Source organism: Cryptomeria japonica, chromosome 6, assembly GCF_030272615.1.
Source record: "Cryptomeria japonica chromosome 6, Sugi_1.0, whole genome shotgun sequence".
NCBI classification, from domain to species: domain Eukaryota; kingdom Viridiplantae; phylum Streptophyta; class Pinopsida; order Cupressales; family Cupressaceae; genus Cryptomeria; species Cryptomeria japonica.
In genome coordinates this window covers 71,479,412-71,494,196 of record NC_081410.1, presented here as the reverse complement: position 1 = coordinate 71,494,196, position 14,785 = coordinate 71,479,412, and the positions used below count along the sequence as shown (strand labels likewise).

The 14,785-nt window shown below is 36.8% G+C and overlaps 1 protein-coding gene and 2 non-coding genes across 3 annotated transcripts; all 3 read left to right on the top strand.

The window, feature by feature from the left end:
- The first annotated feature begins 5,491 nt into the window (after positions 1 to 5,491).
- Positions 5,492 to 8,041, top strand: LOC131064202 (pentatricopeptide repeat-containing protein At1g05600). The gene is made up of 2 exons (XM_057998257.2): positions 5,492 to 5,778; positions 5,878 to 8,041. The coding sequence occupies exons 1-2, from the start codon at positions 5,715 to 5,717 to the stop codon at positions 7,407 to 7,409; spliced, it is 1,596 nt and encodes a 531-aa protein (XP_057854240.2). The 5' UTR covers positions 5,492 to 5,714; the 3' UTR covers positions 7,410 to 8,041.
- Positions 8,042 to 11,845: 3,804 nt separating this feature from the next.
- TRNAA-AGC (transfer RNA alanine (anticodon AGC)) lies at positions 11,846 to 11,916 on the top strand. The gene has a single exon. It is a non-coding gene; the product is annotated as a tRNA-Ala (tRNA).
- A 2,573-nt stretch (positions 11,917 to 14,489) lies between these two features.
- TRNAA-AGC (transfer RNA alanine (anticodon AGC)) lies at positions 14,490 to 14,560 on the top strand. Its single transcript has one exon. It is a non-coding gene; the product is annotated as a tRNA-Ala (tRNA).
- Positions 14,561 to 14,785: the final 225 nt, after the last annotated feature.

Below are 14,785 nucleotides of genomic sequence, written 5' to 3'. Positions count from 1 at the left end.
TGCTTATAGTATACTAAAATCATTTCAGCACATCGCTCTAGAGTAGTTTTGCTTTAGGTTTTCCTTCTTTCCCTTTTCTCTCCCCATATATGAAGAGCCGACTTCTAAAATCCCGAAGGTCACTCAGTGAACATGCATAGGTTCCCCGTCATTGAGTTTCCCATATGGCTATTTTCATAGAAGTATTTTTTATCAATCAACAATTAATTTTTTAGATAGGTGGTATGAGCATTGTAGTGGTCCTTATGCACCCCTATTCTTGAGGCATGTACTTTATCTATTTATTTATTTTTTCAAGTTTTATAGGGTACAATTGCCTTATGCCTAATTAACTACTTAAAAAAATACACTCATGCCATTACAATTCACCCCTTGATGCCATTGTAGTTATACCTCTCAAATTTAATTAGTTATTACACTCATATTTTGGTTAATTTTTTATTATATAGTTAAATAGGATAATGTTGCTTTTAATAAATATTGATACTAAAAACTAATATTCAAATATGAATTAAAAACTATTTTATAATTTAGAAAATACTACTTAAATGCATTTATAAGTTTTAAAATAACGAATAACTATTTTATTGATAAAATTATATACAAAAATTTATATAATATTTCATAATTGAGAAATTATTTAGAATTTTTTTATAAAAATATATATTATTAAAAACATTATTAAACCAGGCTCGTTCATGGGCCTAGACGGGATGATCCGTCTCTAGGGCATATAAACTCAAATTTGAGTTGTGAATGGACACCTCCGACAGAAGGATGTATTAAGGCCAATTTTGATGGTGCGTCAAAAGGGAATCTAGGTGATTCTAGAGCTGGACTGGTGTTTTGGGATTAGAAGGGCAATATAATTGCATGGGGTTCTAAATGTTTGGAGAAGGGTACGAATAATGAGGCTAAGGCACAAGAAACATACATGGTAGTTGATTGGGGACTAAAATTAGGTTTCAAAAGATTACATTTGGAAGGGGATTCTTTAATCATTGTAAATGCATTAATAAAAGGGGAAATATAGGCTTGGTTGTTAAATAAATATGTCCAAAAAATTAGAAGTGATTTAAATTGTTTTAGTGACTTTAAAGTCAGTGCGCAGAGCAACGAACAATGTGGCTGATGTGTTGTCCAAATGGGCCACATCATTTGGAGATGTACATAAATATTATTTGGAAGATTTTCGTTGCATGTCCGCTATTGGTATGGAAGATGATAACATTCTTATGGCAAGCCCAAGTTTGTTGGAAATATGAAATAATGGAAAGTAGATATGTTAAGTCGTACGATGTAGAGGTGGAATTAATGACGAATCATGCAGACAGAGTGGAGAATAAAGATCAGACAATGTACTCATGGCAGAGAATTGATGAAATAGGCTTATGATGGCCGAGGACATCGATATTGGAATATGATGTGAAGTGATTTAATTGTTTTAATGATATTTGGTGGCTCTACCATTCATTTTATCAATCTTGTTCATCTTCAAGAGCCTTTTGCAGAGAGCAGAGACAAATTTTACAAAGGTGATGACACTGTAGCAGTTGGAAGATGAAAGCTAGCTTTACTTTTAAGACTAAGAAGAAATTAGTGCCTTTTCGTGGGCAAGGTGTCAAATAGGTGAGTACAAGGCCTATTTCTTTACAAGGATGATAGATTGAGGGATGCAGTTAAACTCATGTTAGGGGAGGACATTGTGTATATAAGCCACAAATATAGGACCAACATGGAAATTTACTCATTAATTGTTGTCTGGGGATTGGAATTTGAGAATACAGTGGATAAGGTGAAGCGGGTGTTGCGTGAGTTAATAGCAGAGGAATATCTGGGAGGTATGGATTCAATCTTTGAATGGGAAATCCCAGGTGAGGGAATTGATATTTCAGAAGGGATGGCAAAATTTGTGAATCTCCTTCCCTTTGTTCATTGGCAGGAGGACGAGTTGAAGGCAAGGTGCAGAGCTATGGCATGGCGTGGCTGGGAGGCGTTCAAGACCTTTGCTGATTTAATGCAAGTTGAGGAGGCTCTTAAAGTGGCACACAAAGTGACACAAGTGGAGGTGGGGTGAGAATTGAGACTGCGAGTGTGCACAAAGGAAGCTGTTAAAATTTTGGTCAGGTTCAAAGATGAACGTGAGAATACTTAGTTGTTTAGTTTAGTATAGTTGGTGCTAGCTTAAGGTTGTTTTTAAAAATGACAACGATATATATTTTTAATTTATTGTATATAACGGCCAAGTTGTCTGTATATGATCTATACTGTTTATTTGAACTCTTCCATTTTGGAGTGATTGTAGAGGGTTAAAGGGGGGCTATTCTAAGATTTTGATATTGTGGGTGGTATGATGTGCAGTCGATATTGTTGGGGGTTATTTTGTAGTATGTACTCTTTTTGATATATCATATTAATAAAATATTATATATTACCGACCAAAAATAAAAAAAAAATTATTAAACCATTTATAAATATTTACAAATATCATTGTAATGGTGAAATTTGCGATTCCCATTTACTCTTGTACTTATTTTGAGAGAATGGTTTAATATATTTATCTATCAATAAATGCTACACTATTGTATAAGATTAGGCTCTTTCTCCACATTGTTATTCATCTATTTTTATGCATTCTCACATCCTTTTATCCATTTCTTACTCATATTTACCCACATATTCATACATACTTATTACTAGATATTCCCTCTCAAGTCAAATTTGGTGGGAGAGTGATCTTGCATCCATGGATTTGACATTTGAAATTCCAAAATTCAAATTTTAATGATTGTTGCCTATTACTTTCCTACCTATAGTTGACTGAACACGTATTCTTCATTATTGATCTTATATACATATATTTAAAGATATTCAATTGTACTCATTTTGGATCATTGAATAATATTGAATATCAATCACATTTGGAAAAGAGCATGCTAAGAACACTTTAATTGATGTGCCTAAGAAGATATTTTTCTTTTGGGAAGAGCTTAAAGTTGATGTTCAAAAATTTGTTGCTAAATATTTGGTATGTCAAAGAAATAAAGGCAAAATAGTTAAGACATCTAGTCTTTTGTAGCCCTTAGTTATTCCTAGCCAATATTGGGAAGAGGTCTCCATGAATTTCATCATAGGCCTTCCAAGATCTAAAGGTAAGAATGTCATCATGGTAGTGGTGGACCACCTAACCAAATATGCCCATTTTGTTGCATCTCATCCTTTTTAGTATAGTGTCAAAAGAATTTATGGAGAATATACAAAAGTTATATGGTAAGCCTAGGATGATTGTCAATGATCATGTACCTATCTTTACTAGTAAATTTTAGATATTTTTTTCTCTTGTTTGGGTACTCAGTTAATTCATAATTGTCCATACCATCCCTCATTAGATGGGCAAATAAGGCTATTAATAAGTGCCTGGAAGGGTATCTACGTTGTTCCAATTAAAACAAGTAGTCTCAATGAGTAGATTGACTACTGTGCTAGTAGAACAATCGTTTAACACTTCTGTAATTCTTAAAAAATGTCTCCATTTATGGTTTTATAAGGATACCATCCTCTATTCATCACATCATCATTGAGGGTGATGCAAAGATTTTAGGCTATGGAGGACCACGTGTATCATCAGCAACAAGTACTTTTAGAACTTAAGGAGAATTTGACCATAACACAAAATAAGAATAAAACAATAGGTTAACCAACTCGCATCGAAAGGAGTTTTGCATTTATTGATGGGGTTTTCTTCTTATTGCAACCTTATAAGAAAATGTCCTTGAAGAAAAAGAAAAAAAAGAACAAGTTGTAACCAAAATATTAAGGTCTATAACAAATTTTGTAAAAGATAGGTAGTACCATTTACAAGCTTGAGTTACCTCCAATAACACATGTACACATCTAAATTTTCATTATTCCTTCCAAAGAAAGTGATTGGCAAAAGATTCATATACATGTAGTATTAATAGAGCTAATGATGAGGACTCTCGTTAAATATCTCATTTAGTGGAATACTTTACTAGTTGAAGTTGCCACACGAGAGTAAAAACTTCATACACATGTATCTACATTTGAACAACACTAAGGATAATGCTTCTTTGAGTAGTTAGATTGTGGCTACCTTAACTTTTAATTGAGTTATAAGATCATTATATATTCTTATCTAGATACTGAGGTCATCCTGGTTGTCAATTTAAGTATCTAAGTCAACCTTGGTGAAAACTAGGGCATAATTACACTCATTGGAGATATTTGGAGGGTTTCCCCCTTAATATGGTTTATTATTCTCAATTATTATGAAGTATTTACAACATATTTCCCGTTATATTCATTGCCAATGCAAGTTGTTTCATTAAATATTGTCATTGCATGAAGAAAAGAGGAAAAGAGTAAGAGAGAATCTCCCTACTTTGGAGGTCAATGAAGGTGCAAATGCTAAAGAAACCAAAATGAAGGCCACTGATTTCTACAAACTAGATTATTGACATAGATGGCCCTCATGTGAGAATTGTAGTAGTGACATTTGAACCCATGCAAATGACCTCAAATGTTCGCTACCATTTAGATAAATACAAGAGAATGAAAGACTACAAAAAGACCTATCCCTCAAACCATCCTATTGACCACAAAATGGCGCTACCAACCCATAATAAACAGTAACATATTTTAGCCATACAACTTGAAAAACTTTTTAGGTATTGATGCCCCTCCTCTATTTCTTCTTGTTCTCACAAAAACTAGATTTAGCTTTTTAGTGTAGATATATTTACACTTGAACCTATGTAAGAAGGGGGACATATGATTATTGTATAAGGGAGTTTGCCTATGTTAGTCACATGGATGACATATTTCCACTTCATCAATGTTTAGAAGATTTGGGGTGTGTGCAAGTAAATAAAAATCCTAGTAGGTTTTTACTATAATGTTTGTGTTGTGATTTGTTAATGGAGACATATCTAGGGATGTGGATTCACTAAAGAATTCCTATTATTAGAAAGATGAGAGGTTATATGACGTTTGTTGTGAAGGTAATATGCAAGAAAATAAGTTATATTAAAGAAGAAGTTTGTTTGAAACTATCTTTATAGTAGAAGCTAGCAAAAAAAATTGGAATATTTTAGAAGAAGAAATGAATGAGATCCAGTAACAACAATCAAAGATGCAAGAAAATGTTAAGACACTTTTAAATGAGGATAATGTATGTTTTTATAAGATTGTACGGTGAGGTAGCTATTTGAAAAAAATGCAAAAAATATTAGTTTTTTATAATTTTAAAATATGAATATTACTACAATCGTACTATTATCTAAAACATGCAATTATACTCATATCTAAATGAATACAAAGTAAAAAAATAATAATAATTTAAATTAGCATCTTGAGAAAAAGGTTTTAAGCTAGGAACAAGGTAAATAAATTCTAAAATATAATAACGAAATGACTGGTAAAATAAATGTACAACAATATACAATTTTCCTTTACACAAGAATTAAAAAGCTCTTACCATGAAAAACTTCTATTTCGGGCTCGGCGCGATTGGAACATGATAGACTGAATCCAGTTAGCTGCTACTTGACATGGAAAAGAAACAGATCGTCTAATAGGATCAAGAAGCAAGAATCAAAATTGGCTAGCAAAATTAACCTCTGCGAAGGGTATAGTTTAATTCAAACTCGTAGAACCGTTTTCCTCAGTAAAAAGCGCCCAAATTAGACGAAGCCATGGCCACAACAATCCCGAGTCGTTTCTTTTCACAAATGCCGTGGGCGTTAATACTTATTAAAGGTAAGCATCCCTCTTCACTCGCAACTTTCACTGCACTTTTGCATATTACCCACAGCACCAACATTAACAACCATAATCTAACTGTGAAAAAATCTTTAGATGTTCAGTGGCCAAGATTCCTCAACCCCACACATGTAACCCAACTTATTAAAGCCCAGAAGAGCTCTCTTATGGCCTTGGCTATTTTCAACGAAGCAAAACTACAGCACCCACAATATAAACATAATGGATTAGCCTACACCACCATGATTAACATACTTGGGGCCTCTGGAAAGTTTGGATTGATGGAGGATGTTATGGAAGATTTGAGATTGGACTTCTGTGAATGCAGTGATACCCTTTTTACCAATGTCATTAAATTTTATGGAAAAGCAGGCATGTTAGAAGAGGCCATTAGGGTTTTTCAGAGGATTAAGGAATTTAACTGTAGAAGCTGGACTGGATCCTTCAATGAACTTATGAATTTGCTTGTTGAAAATGGGGATTTAAGGAGGGTGCATTATATGTATGTTAATATGAAGAAGTGGGGAGTGCGCCCGGATGACTGTACTTTTGATGTGCTTATTAGGGCACTTTGTGGGCACAACAGGTCTGATCTTGCACTTGAATTGCTCCATGAGATGAAGTCACAGAACTGTTATCCAAGTGAGGTTACTTATAGGATCCTGATGCAGGGACTCTGCAATGATGGGAGATTGCACGATGGGACCCATTTGTTATATTCGATGCTTAAGAGGATTTCACAGGGGGGATGTGGAGCTGATATTGCCACTTACAGTACACTTCTGGAGGCTTTTTGCGAAAGAGGCAAGGTTGACGTGGCTGTTAAGATTCTTATCAAGATTTTGAAAAAGGGTGCAACGACTTCTAAACGGTATAGTCTTGATCAGGAAGGGTTTAGTAAGAGGCTTAATGAGCTCTGTTCGAGAGGAAGGGTGGAAGAAGTTAGGAAGCTGCTGAATGAGGTTCTGGTTAAGGGTGGGAATCCCAGTGCCATGAGTCACAGTGTTATGATAGATAATTTGAGCAATGCTGGCAGGGTAGAAGAAGCGCAGGAGTTGTTAATGGATATGTTGAAAAGGGGTTACATACCAAGAGTCTGTACATATAATAAGTTGGTCGGTGGGCTTTGCAAAGAAGGCAGGTCCTATGAAGCCACCAGACTTCTACATTTGTTAATGGAGAATGGGTGTCTTCCTGATGTTGTGAGTTATAATGTGTTGATTGATGGACTCTGCAAAGAATACAAAGTGCACAAGGCTGTCGAATATCTTGAGGCTATGTTGAAACATGGATGTGTCCCAAATGCTGTAACTTACCAAACTCTAATAGATGCTTTTTGCATGGAAGGCAAATTTTATGATGCTGCCAAAATTTTGGATAAGATGTTGGATAATGGCTTTAGTCCACATAGTACCACATACGGCACACTGATTGCTGGTCTTTGTAAGCAAGGTAAACTTTATGAAGCCAATATTTTCCTCGAAGATATGGTGCAGGAAGGTCTAATTCCAGATATTCTTCTGTGGAACTCATTAGTTTTCAGCTTCTGCAAGGAAAAGAATATTAGAAATATAGTTGATCAATTTCATATATATCTTAAAAGGATTGGTTACAGATTTCAAGGCTAGAACAGGAAGCATTCTGGATAGCTTATAAAATACTCTATACATTCACAAGGGGCAGAAAGGGACCATTCCAGTGATTACCAGAATGGTAAAGACTATGTTTCTTGTAACCTTAAAAAAAAGATAAAGGCTCCTAAAGCTTTCCATAATCCACAGAATTTTTGAAAGAACATGATCATGAAAGGCCAAAAAGTAACGATGGATCAATATGTTATCTGATTCTTGCCACTTATATCCACCACCTTAATTTATATTTGGAGTACTAAGGAGGGTTAATGCTTGTGATATCAGTAGTTATAAATGTTCAGTATTTCTGCAACTTCATTTCAAAGGCATTCACAAAACTGAAAGCAAAGTTGGATAAATTCTGTGTTTCAAGCAAATTTGTTTCAGAGATTGAAATAGTTGGGACAATTATCAGAAATATGTTTCTGGTCAAATAATCTCTGTACGAGAAGAAATGATACAACATGTTTGACTTGTGATGCATGTAAAACTTATGATATATTCATAAAAACTGAGCTTTCAAGGCCATCAAAGCAGGAAAAAATTATTGTAAATATGGTTTCCCCATGTCCTGTTTCATTTTCCCGTAACATTAAATTTATTTGAGCACTTTATTGCTGCTCTGTTGATTGTTAGCTGTAATGGTATACAATTTCTTCTGTTATATAGTACCAGTTCTTACTCACCAATATAGCAGCACATATGTAATATGTCTTTGCTTCAAAACAACACCTACAATCACCTGATTGCTTTGAATCTTGAGGGCATCGATAACATTCGAAATAAACTCTAGCTGCCAAAGTCGATGAGTTTTTTGAAGATCATTTATCTACAGTCATTACAGAGGCAGTGTGCAAGAATGTACTGCAGTAGATAATAAATTATAATTGATAAGTTTAACTGCAAGTTAGCTTTTGTTTGGGCAGAAAAATTGTGGTTATGACAGACTTAATTGACAGGGACTTATGGGATAAACAATCTCATACCGAGTCCTAACAAAATCTAAGGAGTATGGTGTTCATATTTTGCAAGCTTAACATAAAATAATTGAACCCAACCAAGAGAAATGCTACTGTATAAATACTGCAACAGAACCAAGTGTAACATAGAAAAGTGGACTTCCAACCAGTGCCAAGACTAATTTCTTTGAGTTGCCTCTTCTAATGCCATGATCAGCAGGGCCATCCAATCTGATGCCCAAGGTGTGAACTATAGCATGCTTACTGTGTTCTAAATGCTAGACCCTGGTTGTCAAGCAATCCACAATCCTTTAAGCTTCCATATCATGTCAGAATTCTGTCCTGTAATTTCACAAGTCTTCCTTCTCAATGGGGATAGGAATTTCCTCCTCCAAAGGTAAGGTGTTCAATTATCATTCTTTTAGCAACTTTTTGTGCACCATACCACATTCTAGCATCCAAATAATTTGGAAGAATATGGACTTCCAAAATATTTCTTTAATCTCTTCAAGCGAGCTCATCTAGATCAAGACTGGCACACGTAGGATTAAAAAATCTCTTTAAATTCCCAACAATACATTTCTGTCCAGGTGAAGGGGCCACAACATGATCTATATCTTATTTATCAACTTTGCAAATGAGAATCAAAACAATTAATAATTGAACAGCTTCCTAATTTCACTGTAAGAAATAGGAAGACCTGCATCCTGCTGCAAGCATTGGGAATTCCCTCTAGAGGAAAAAGGGCAAGGGTTCTCACTTGTCTTTGTCCCTACAAGGGCACCACTACTGCAATGGATACAGGGTAAGTCTGCTTTCTAAAGGCCAGGGTTGAAAGTGTCCTCTTAGAAAGTCCTTACAGAATTGAACTCAGGCTGAACAAAAAACGAAGTAAAGCCAAAATAGGGGAGACGCTCAAGCAATAAACTTGCAACACCAAACTTGGAAGTTATTCCTTGGAGCTAACTCCATGATCTCAAATAGGCTATTAGAATGAGTTCACATGGTTCACGCTCATGATATTTAAGCCCCTTCAACTATTATGATTAAACCATAATGATTTTATGGTCGTGAATCTAAAACCAAGAATCTTGCAGAGGACATTTTTAAAATAATCCCCCTTGGAGGTTAATCACCAATTTTTTTGGGTGGGATCCTGACTACCCAAGCAGCAACTCTATAATATTGAGTAAAAGTTATGATATTTTCAGGATCAGCCACATACTTGTGAGTCAATCTCCATTGACACATATTTCATGAGTCAATGTAGATTGACTCAAAACTACGCAGCTGAATCCTGAAAATCATATCGTGTAATTTGATGCACCACGTCAACACTACTTGCATTAAAAGATATGTTGTCAACGTACCTCACAACATACTTAGCCTTCTATAATAAAGTTAAGGTTTTAGCAAGTGATTTTAGCCTTCATTGCAAATATATAAACATACTCATCTTTCATCAACGAGCTTTTGATCCCTCGTTATTAGTTAGTTGCATGCATTTGACTAATGCTTGTGTTCCTGCCTGCAGTCTCACAATTAGTAGCTCATTTTAATACCAAAAGCATAGTACCAAACAACAATCCTTTTATTATTTCTAATAGCTCCACTATAACTGTAATAACATGGGCCTCTTTAAACACCATATGCATTTGCTTAAAGAAATCCTTATTTGGAGGGGGTTTCCAATTTGCCTTTGCCTTCGATTACACTCACTTTTAGCAGGGGCCCCATGAGTAATCATTTCTCAATTGCTCAAAATATATATTGTTTATCTTATATATAGGACCTCATTTGGAGTAAATCAAGTTCCAACATCCTCAGAGATTACCATCCTCTCTGAGCAGGAATCTACACAAGCTGAGAACCGAGTATCTGAAATTTTAATGTTTATGATTCTTCCAGACATGCCAAAAGATGATGGAGAGGGCAGCACTAGTTATAATTTATCACAACTTACTTTTGCTTTGACTTAGAAGATGCAAGATTCTAAAAGAGAATCTAAATTCCGAGAGCTGACCCAATAGTGATTTATCTTGTCCACGAATTGCATCCAGATGTTCTAGACAGAGTCACATTGGATAAGATAGTGGCTGCACTGCTCTGAATCCTCAGGAAATAAGATGCAAATAGAGTGGCCTTGCATAACCATGAAATCTACTCTGAAATAGAGTAAGTAACCATATGCATTGAATGTTTGGCAGATTTGCACCAAATCCATCTTAATTCAACTTGCTCTGGGGCTTTTGTAAGTCTGAAAGAAGCTAGGATAGGTACTTCAGCTTCTCTGTTTGCCTGATTCCAATGATTTTCTTACCTTCCAGTTCCTCTGCTTATTCTTTGTTCCCTATTGACAAAGTTCCCAAATAGTCATCTATCAGGCAACCCAAGGTTCTTTTGAAAGAATCCTTAAGGATGCTTATACAATCAGATTTAGAGATCTATCAACTCACCATGAAGTTTCCAAATAGCCATCTATCTGGCAGCCAAAAATTCTTTTGAAAGCATCCTTAAGGATTCTTATACAATCAGATTTAGAGATCTATCAACTCACCAAGAAGTTTCCACGTAGTCATCTATCTGGCAGCTGAAAATTCTTTTGAAAGCATCATTAACAATGCTTCTTGGAAAGGGATTTAGAGATCTGATAAGTAGGAGGCATTTTCCACAGCAAGTCAAACTATGATATTGCTATCAGGGTATAGCAATATCATAGATTTAGATATCTGTCAACTCACCAAATGTTCTTCCAGGACATGGCCTCCTAGCAACCCAACCTTCAAAGTTATTCTTTGCTGACTTGATCTCCGCATGATTTCAAGGAGTTCTAGATGTGTGATCTCCTTGTAGAACTGGTTGCTGCACGGAGTCTTTCTAGGTTGAGTCATCAAGGTATTTGTGTCTCAGAATCTGGCTTCAAAGTTGAGAAGGATCCTTAGATAGCCTCCGCATCGCTTTTGCTTTCAGAGCTTTATTAAAAAAATCCACGTTTCTAGGTGTTACTGACCACTGGGGATACAAACATTTTTCCAAGACACAAATGGATTGGGAATGTTAGAAGTAGCTTTCCCCACAAAATTCCTAAGGAAGCCTGCAATGTTAGTCAAGACTTCTATAAGAATCTTAAAGATTAATGAACAAAATACTGTTAGCCTGGCCCTTTCTAATTGTGGATTGGTGAAAGAACACTGTTTTTGTCCCCATGTTGGAGCTTTCTTTGACATAAACTTCCTGCAGTTTCTGCATAGGCTCTGTTTCCTTTGCCTGTGTGTTTGCCAAGTTCAAAAGTAATGAGTAATAATGAACCTTGGAAATTAATTCTGTGTCTTTAAGGCTCTGCCCTAGATGTCCTAGACATTTCAGGGAATTGTTAAAGGGAATGGGATGCTCGCTTGACATCCCTGACCACTAGGGAGGGTGTTGGTGTTGGAAATAAGCCACACCCGGACTGACGATGGATTGGTCCAAGAAGGGCCAGTAGCTCAGTGGTAGAGCACTCCAGCAGCAATGGAAGGTCCTAGGTTCGAGTCCTAGCTGGTCCATGTCTCAACATGGTATCAGAGCCAGGTTCATATTAGCATAATCAGATTAACAGATTCGTGTAGTATATCGGAAGTTTTTGGAGGTGTTTGAGAGGCTTAATGACTGGTGGTTCAGTTCTCCTGTAGCTGGTCGTACCCTCATGCTGGCCATACCTTTATGCTGATTATGTCATTACTTCCTACAAGTTTGGAAACAGATCAGAAAGGAGGAAGATTGAAGGGGCCCTACTATTCTGGCAAGCCATAATAGTCAGTAGGTAAGGACGGGTGAACATGGTGAGAATCGCTGCCTTTAATCATAAATGTTTATATGGCTCCTTGAGTTTACATGTAGTTTCCAGTCACTTGCAAGGTGAACATTTGATGTTTCATTGAATTTAATTAAGTTTGTTATTGGCTGACCTAGCTGTTTGGCCAGATTGAGTTAATAGATCTGCTCTTTCATAAAATAACCCTTACCAAGTTGATATGTCCTTCTTCAATAATTTTCTGAGTGTTTTTTGGTAAGCTATAATTTGGTATAGTATTTCCCAACATTGGCATGATACTTGGTTTGTGCAAGTTGACAATGCTGCAAATTAGTATCAAGGTTACTTTTTCAGTCTACTGTGTTGACAGCTTTGAGTGATCCTTGTGTGCAACTCCTACATGTCGTCACTGAGTTGAAGATAGATGATAAGTGATGGCGAGGCCCGAAGGCCACACAGTCATCATCAAATGCTTCATTATGACTTAAGTGGATGGTAATTTCATTGCTAAGCGAAATTAGGAAAGAATGTTGAGGACTAACTTATAAGAGAAGTATTTTTTGAATTTTTCATGCTGTTATCAATTCATTGGATAGTGAATCATGTATGATAGTTTTGAACTATTAGTAACCTCTCGTAAATGCTTTCGGGACGGACTGAGGAGTATAAAGATGATGATTGTATTCAAGAGAGGAAGGTTTTGAGACATCCTGTGAGGAAGCATCACAGGCTGAAGGCTAAGAGACATAGCTTAGTTGGTGATACTATGATCAGGTTCAGCTTCAGAGGGAGCTTGTTGTTTTCAGCTCCAGAGGGAACTTGTTGTATTCAGCTTCAGAGGGAGCTTGTTTGTTGTTTTAGTTTTAGAGGAAGCTATATCCTTGGTTAAGGCAATTTTTCGGGAGAAGGTTGAGGTGAAAGCCCTCGTTCCACCCTTTGCAAGTAGGCATGGTGGTATTGCATTCTTCTCTGGGAGAAGTATGAGGTTAGAGCCCTCGTTCCACCCTCTGCAGAGTGCAAGGTGGGATCACCCTCTGCAAAGTGCAAGGTGGGACCACGTCTGCAAAGTGCAAGGTGGTAGTTTCTTTGAGGTGTAAGACCTCTTCCACCCTCCGCGGGCAATGCAAGGTGGATCCATCCTCTGCAGTTGTGCATGATGGGTATCATGGAAAGAGTCCATGACGTACTTAGGATTCATCCTCTGCAGGTATGCATGATGAATATCGTGGAAGGAGTCCATGATGTATATTGAATTCATCCTCTATGAGAATGCATGGTGGATATCATGGAAAGAGTCCATGAAGCATGGTCACGATGTAACTTGTTTAATCAAGGGATCCTCCCTAACTAAGAGGGAGTGTTGAAAATGTAGCTAGGTCGTACCCCTTGATTGGGCCGACCTAGCTTGGTAAAATTTAATGTGGCCTTCGGCCTTAAAATTTATTGTGTATGGGCCTATTTGGGATATTGTGTAACTTGTAAATTCAATAGGTCAGGACCTATTAATATGTAACTTATAAAGTGTTATTGTTTAGGTCCTAACCGATGTAACTTGTGATATTGGTTTGACCCTATAATGGCGAATGTAACTTGTGGTTATAAATGGGTCTGACCCTATAATGTAACTTGTGAATTTGTAATTTGGCGCCAAAGCCAACCTAGGCATAAGGGTTAAGGCCATGTATATAAAGGAAGTGACTTGAGGTCACAAGTTATATAACATAAGTGAATATCATTTGCCTTAATGCAATATGTTCTGCTCCAAAAGATCAGCGAACTACATTCTGAAGTCAGCAAAATTGTCTTCTAGCTGGGCGAACATCTTCCTAGGTCTGTCGAACCTGCTCCTAGGTCTGTCGAGTGTGCCTCAAGGTTGCCGAACCTACTCCAACGTTGTTGAACTTACTTCAGGTTGTGCTACATCTGTTCTAGGGCAAGCGAACTCCCTCACATGATTTGCAATCAACAATCTGGGCGATTGTTCAAATCTGACCTGAAATGTGATTCAGATAAGTTCTTTATATGCCCTAGAAGGGCAATATTGTAATCTGTTGCTATACCTAATAAAATCAGATCTGAGATCTTTGGTTGCTAGGTTTTTCCTCCAAGAGGGAGGTTTTCCCAGAGTACATGTGTGTTATGTGTATGATTTACTTTGCATTCTGATTTTCTGTTCTATACTGCTAATCTAATCACTAAAAACTAACATGGTATCAGAGCCAGGTCTAGGCTAGGAGCCCCAAGCACACAAGAGGTGTGGCTTAAGGGGGGGTGTTGGTGTTGGAAATAAGCCACACCCGGACTGACAATGGACTGGTCCAAGAAGGGCCAGTAGCTCAGTGGTAGAGCACTCCAGCAGCGATGGAAGGTCCTAGGTTCAAGTCCTAGCTGGTCCATGTCTCAACAGAGGGTGCCCTATGTCATATCCCCTTCGTCCATAAGATGGGGATGTACCATAAGCCCATTTTCCATTTCCCATGGGTTTAAGGAAATAACATAAGAAAATGAATTGTATTTTTTAGAGCATTTTATTAAAGAACCACTTAAAGTGTTTTTAAAGTGGACACTTGGGTTATAGGGTCCTTTTGTGTTATGTAATCATTGGTGTCAGCCAAAGGATT

What these genes read in the sequence shown, in the direction of transcription:
- LOC131064202 (XM_057998257.2), top strand. Translation starts at nt 5,715, where the DNA reads ATGGCCACAACAATCCCGAGTCGTTTCTTTTCACAAATGCCGTGGGCG. An exon ending in GGCGTTAATACTTATTAAAG is followed by an intron (nt 5,779 to 5,877) that starts GTAAGCATCCCT and finishes AAAAATCTTTAG; the next exon opens with ATGTTCAGTGGCCAAGATTC.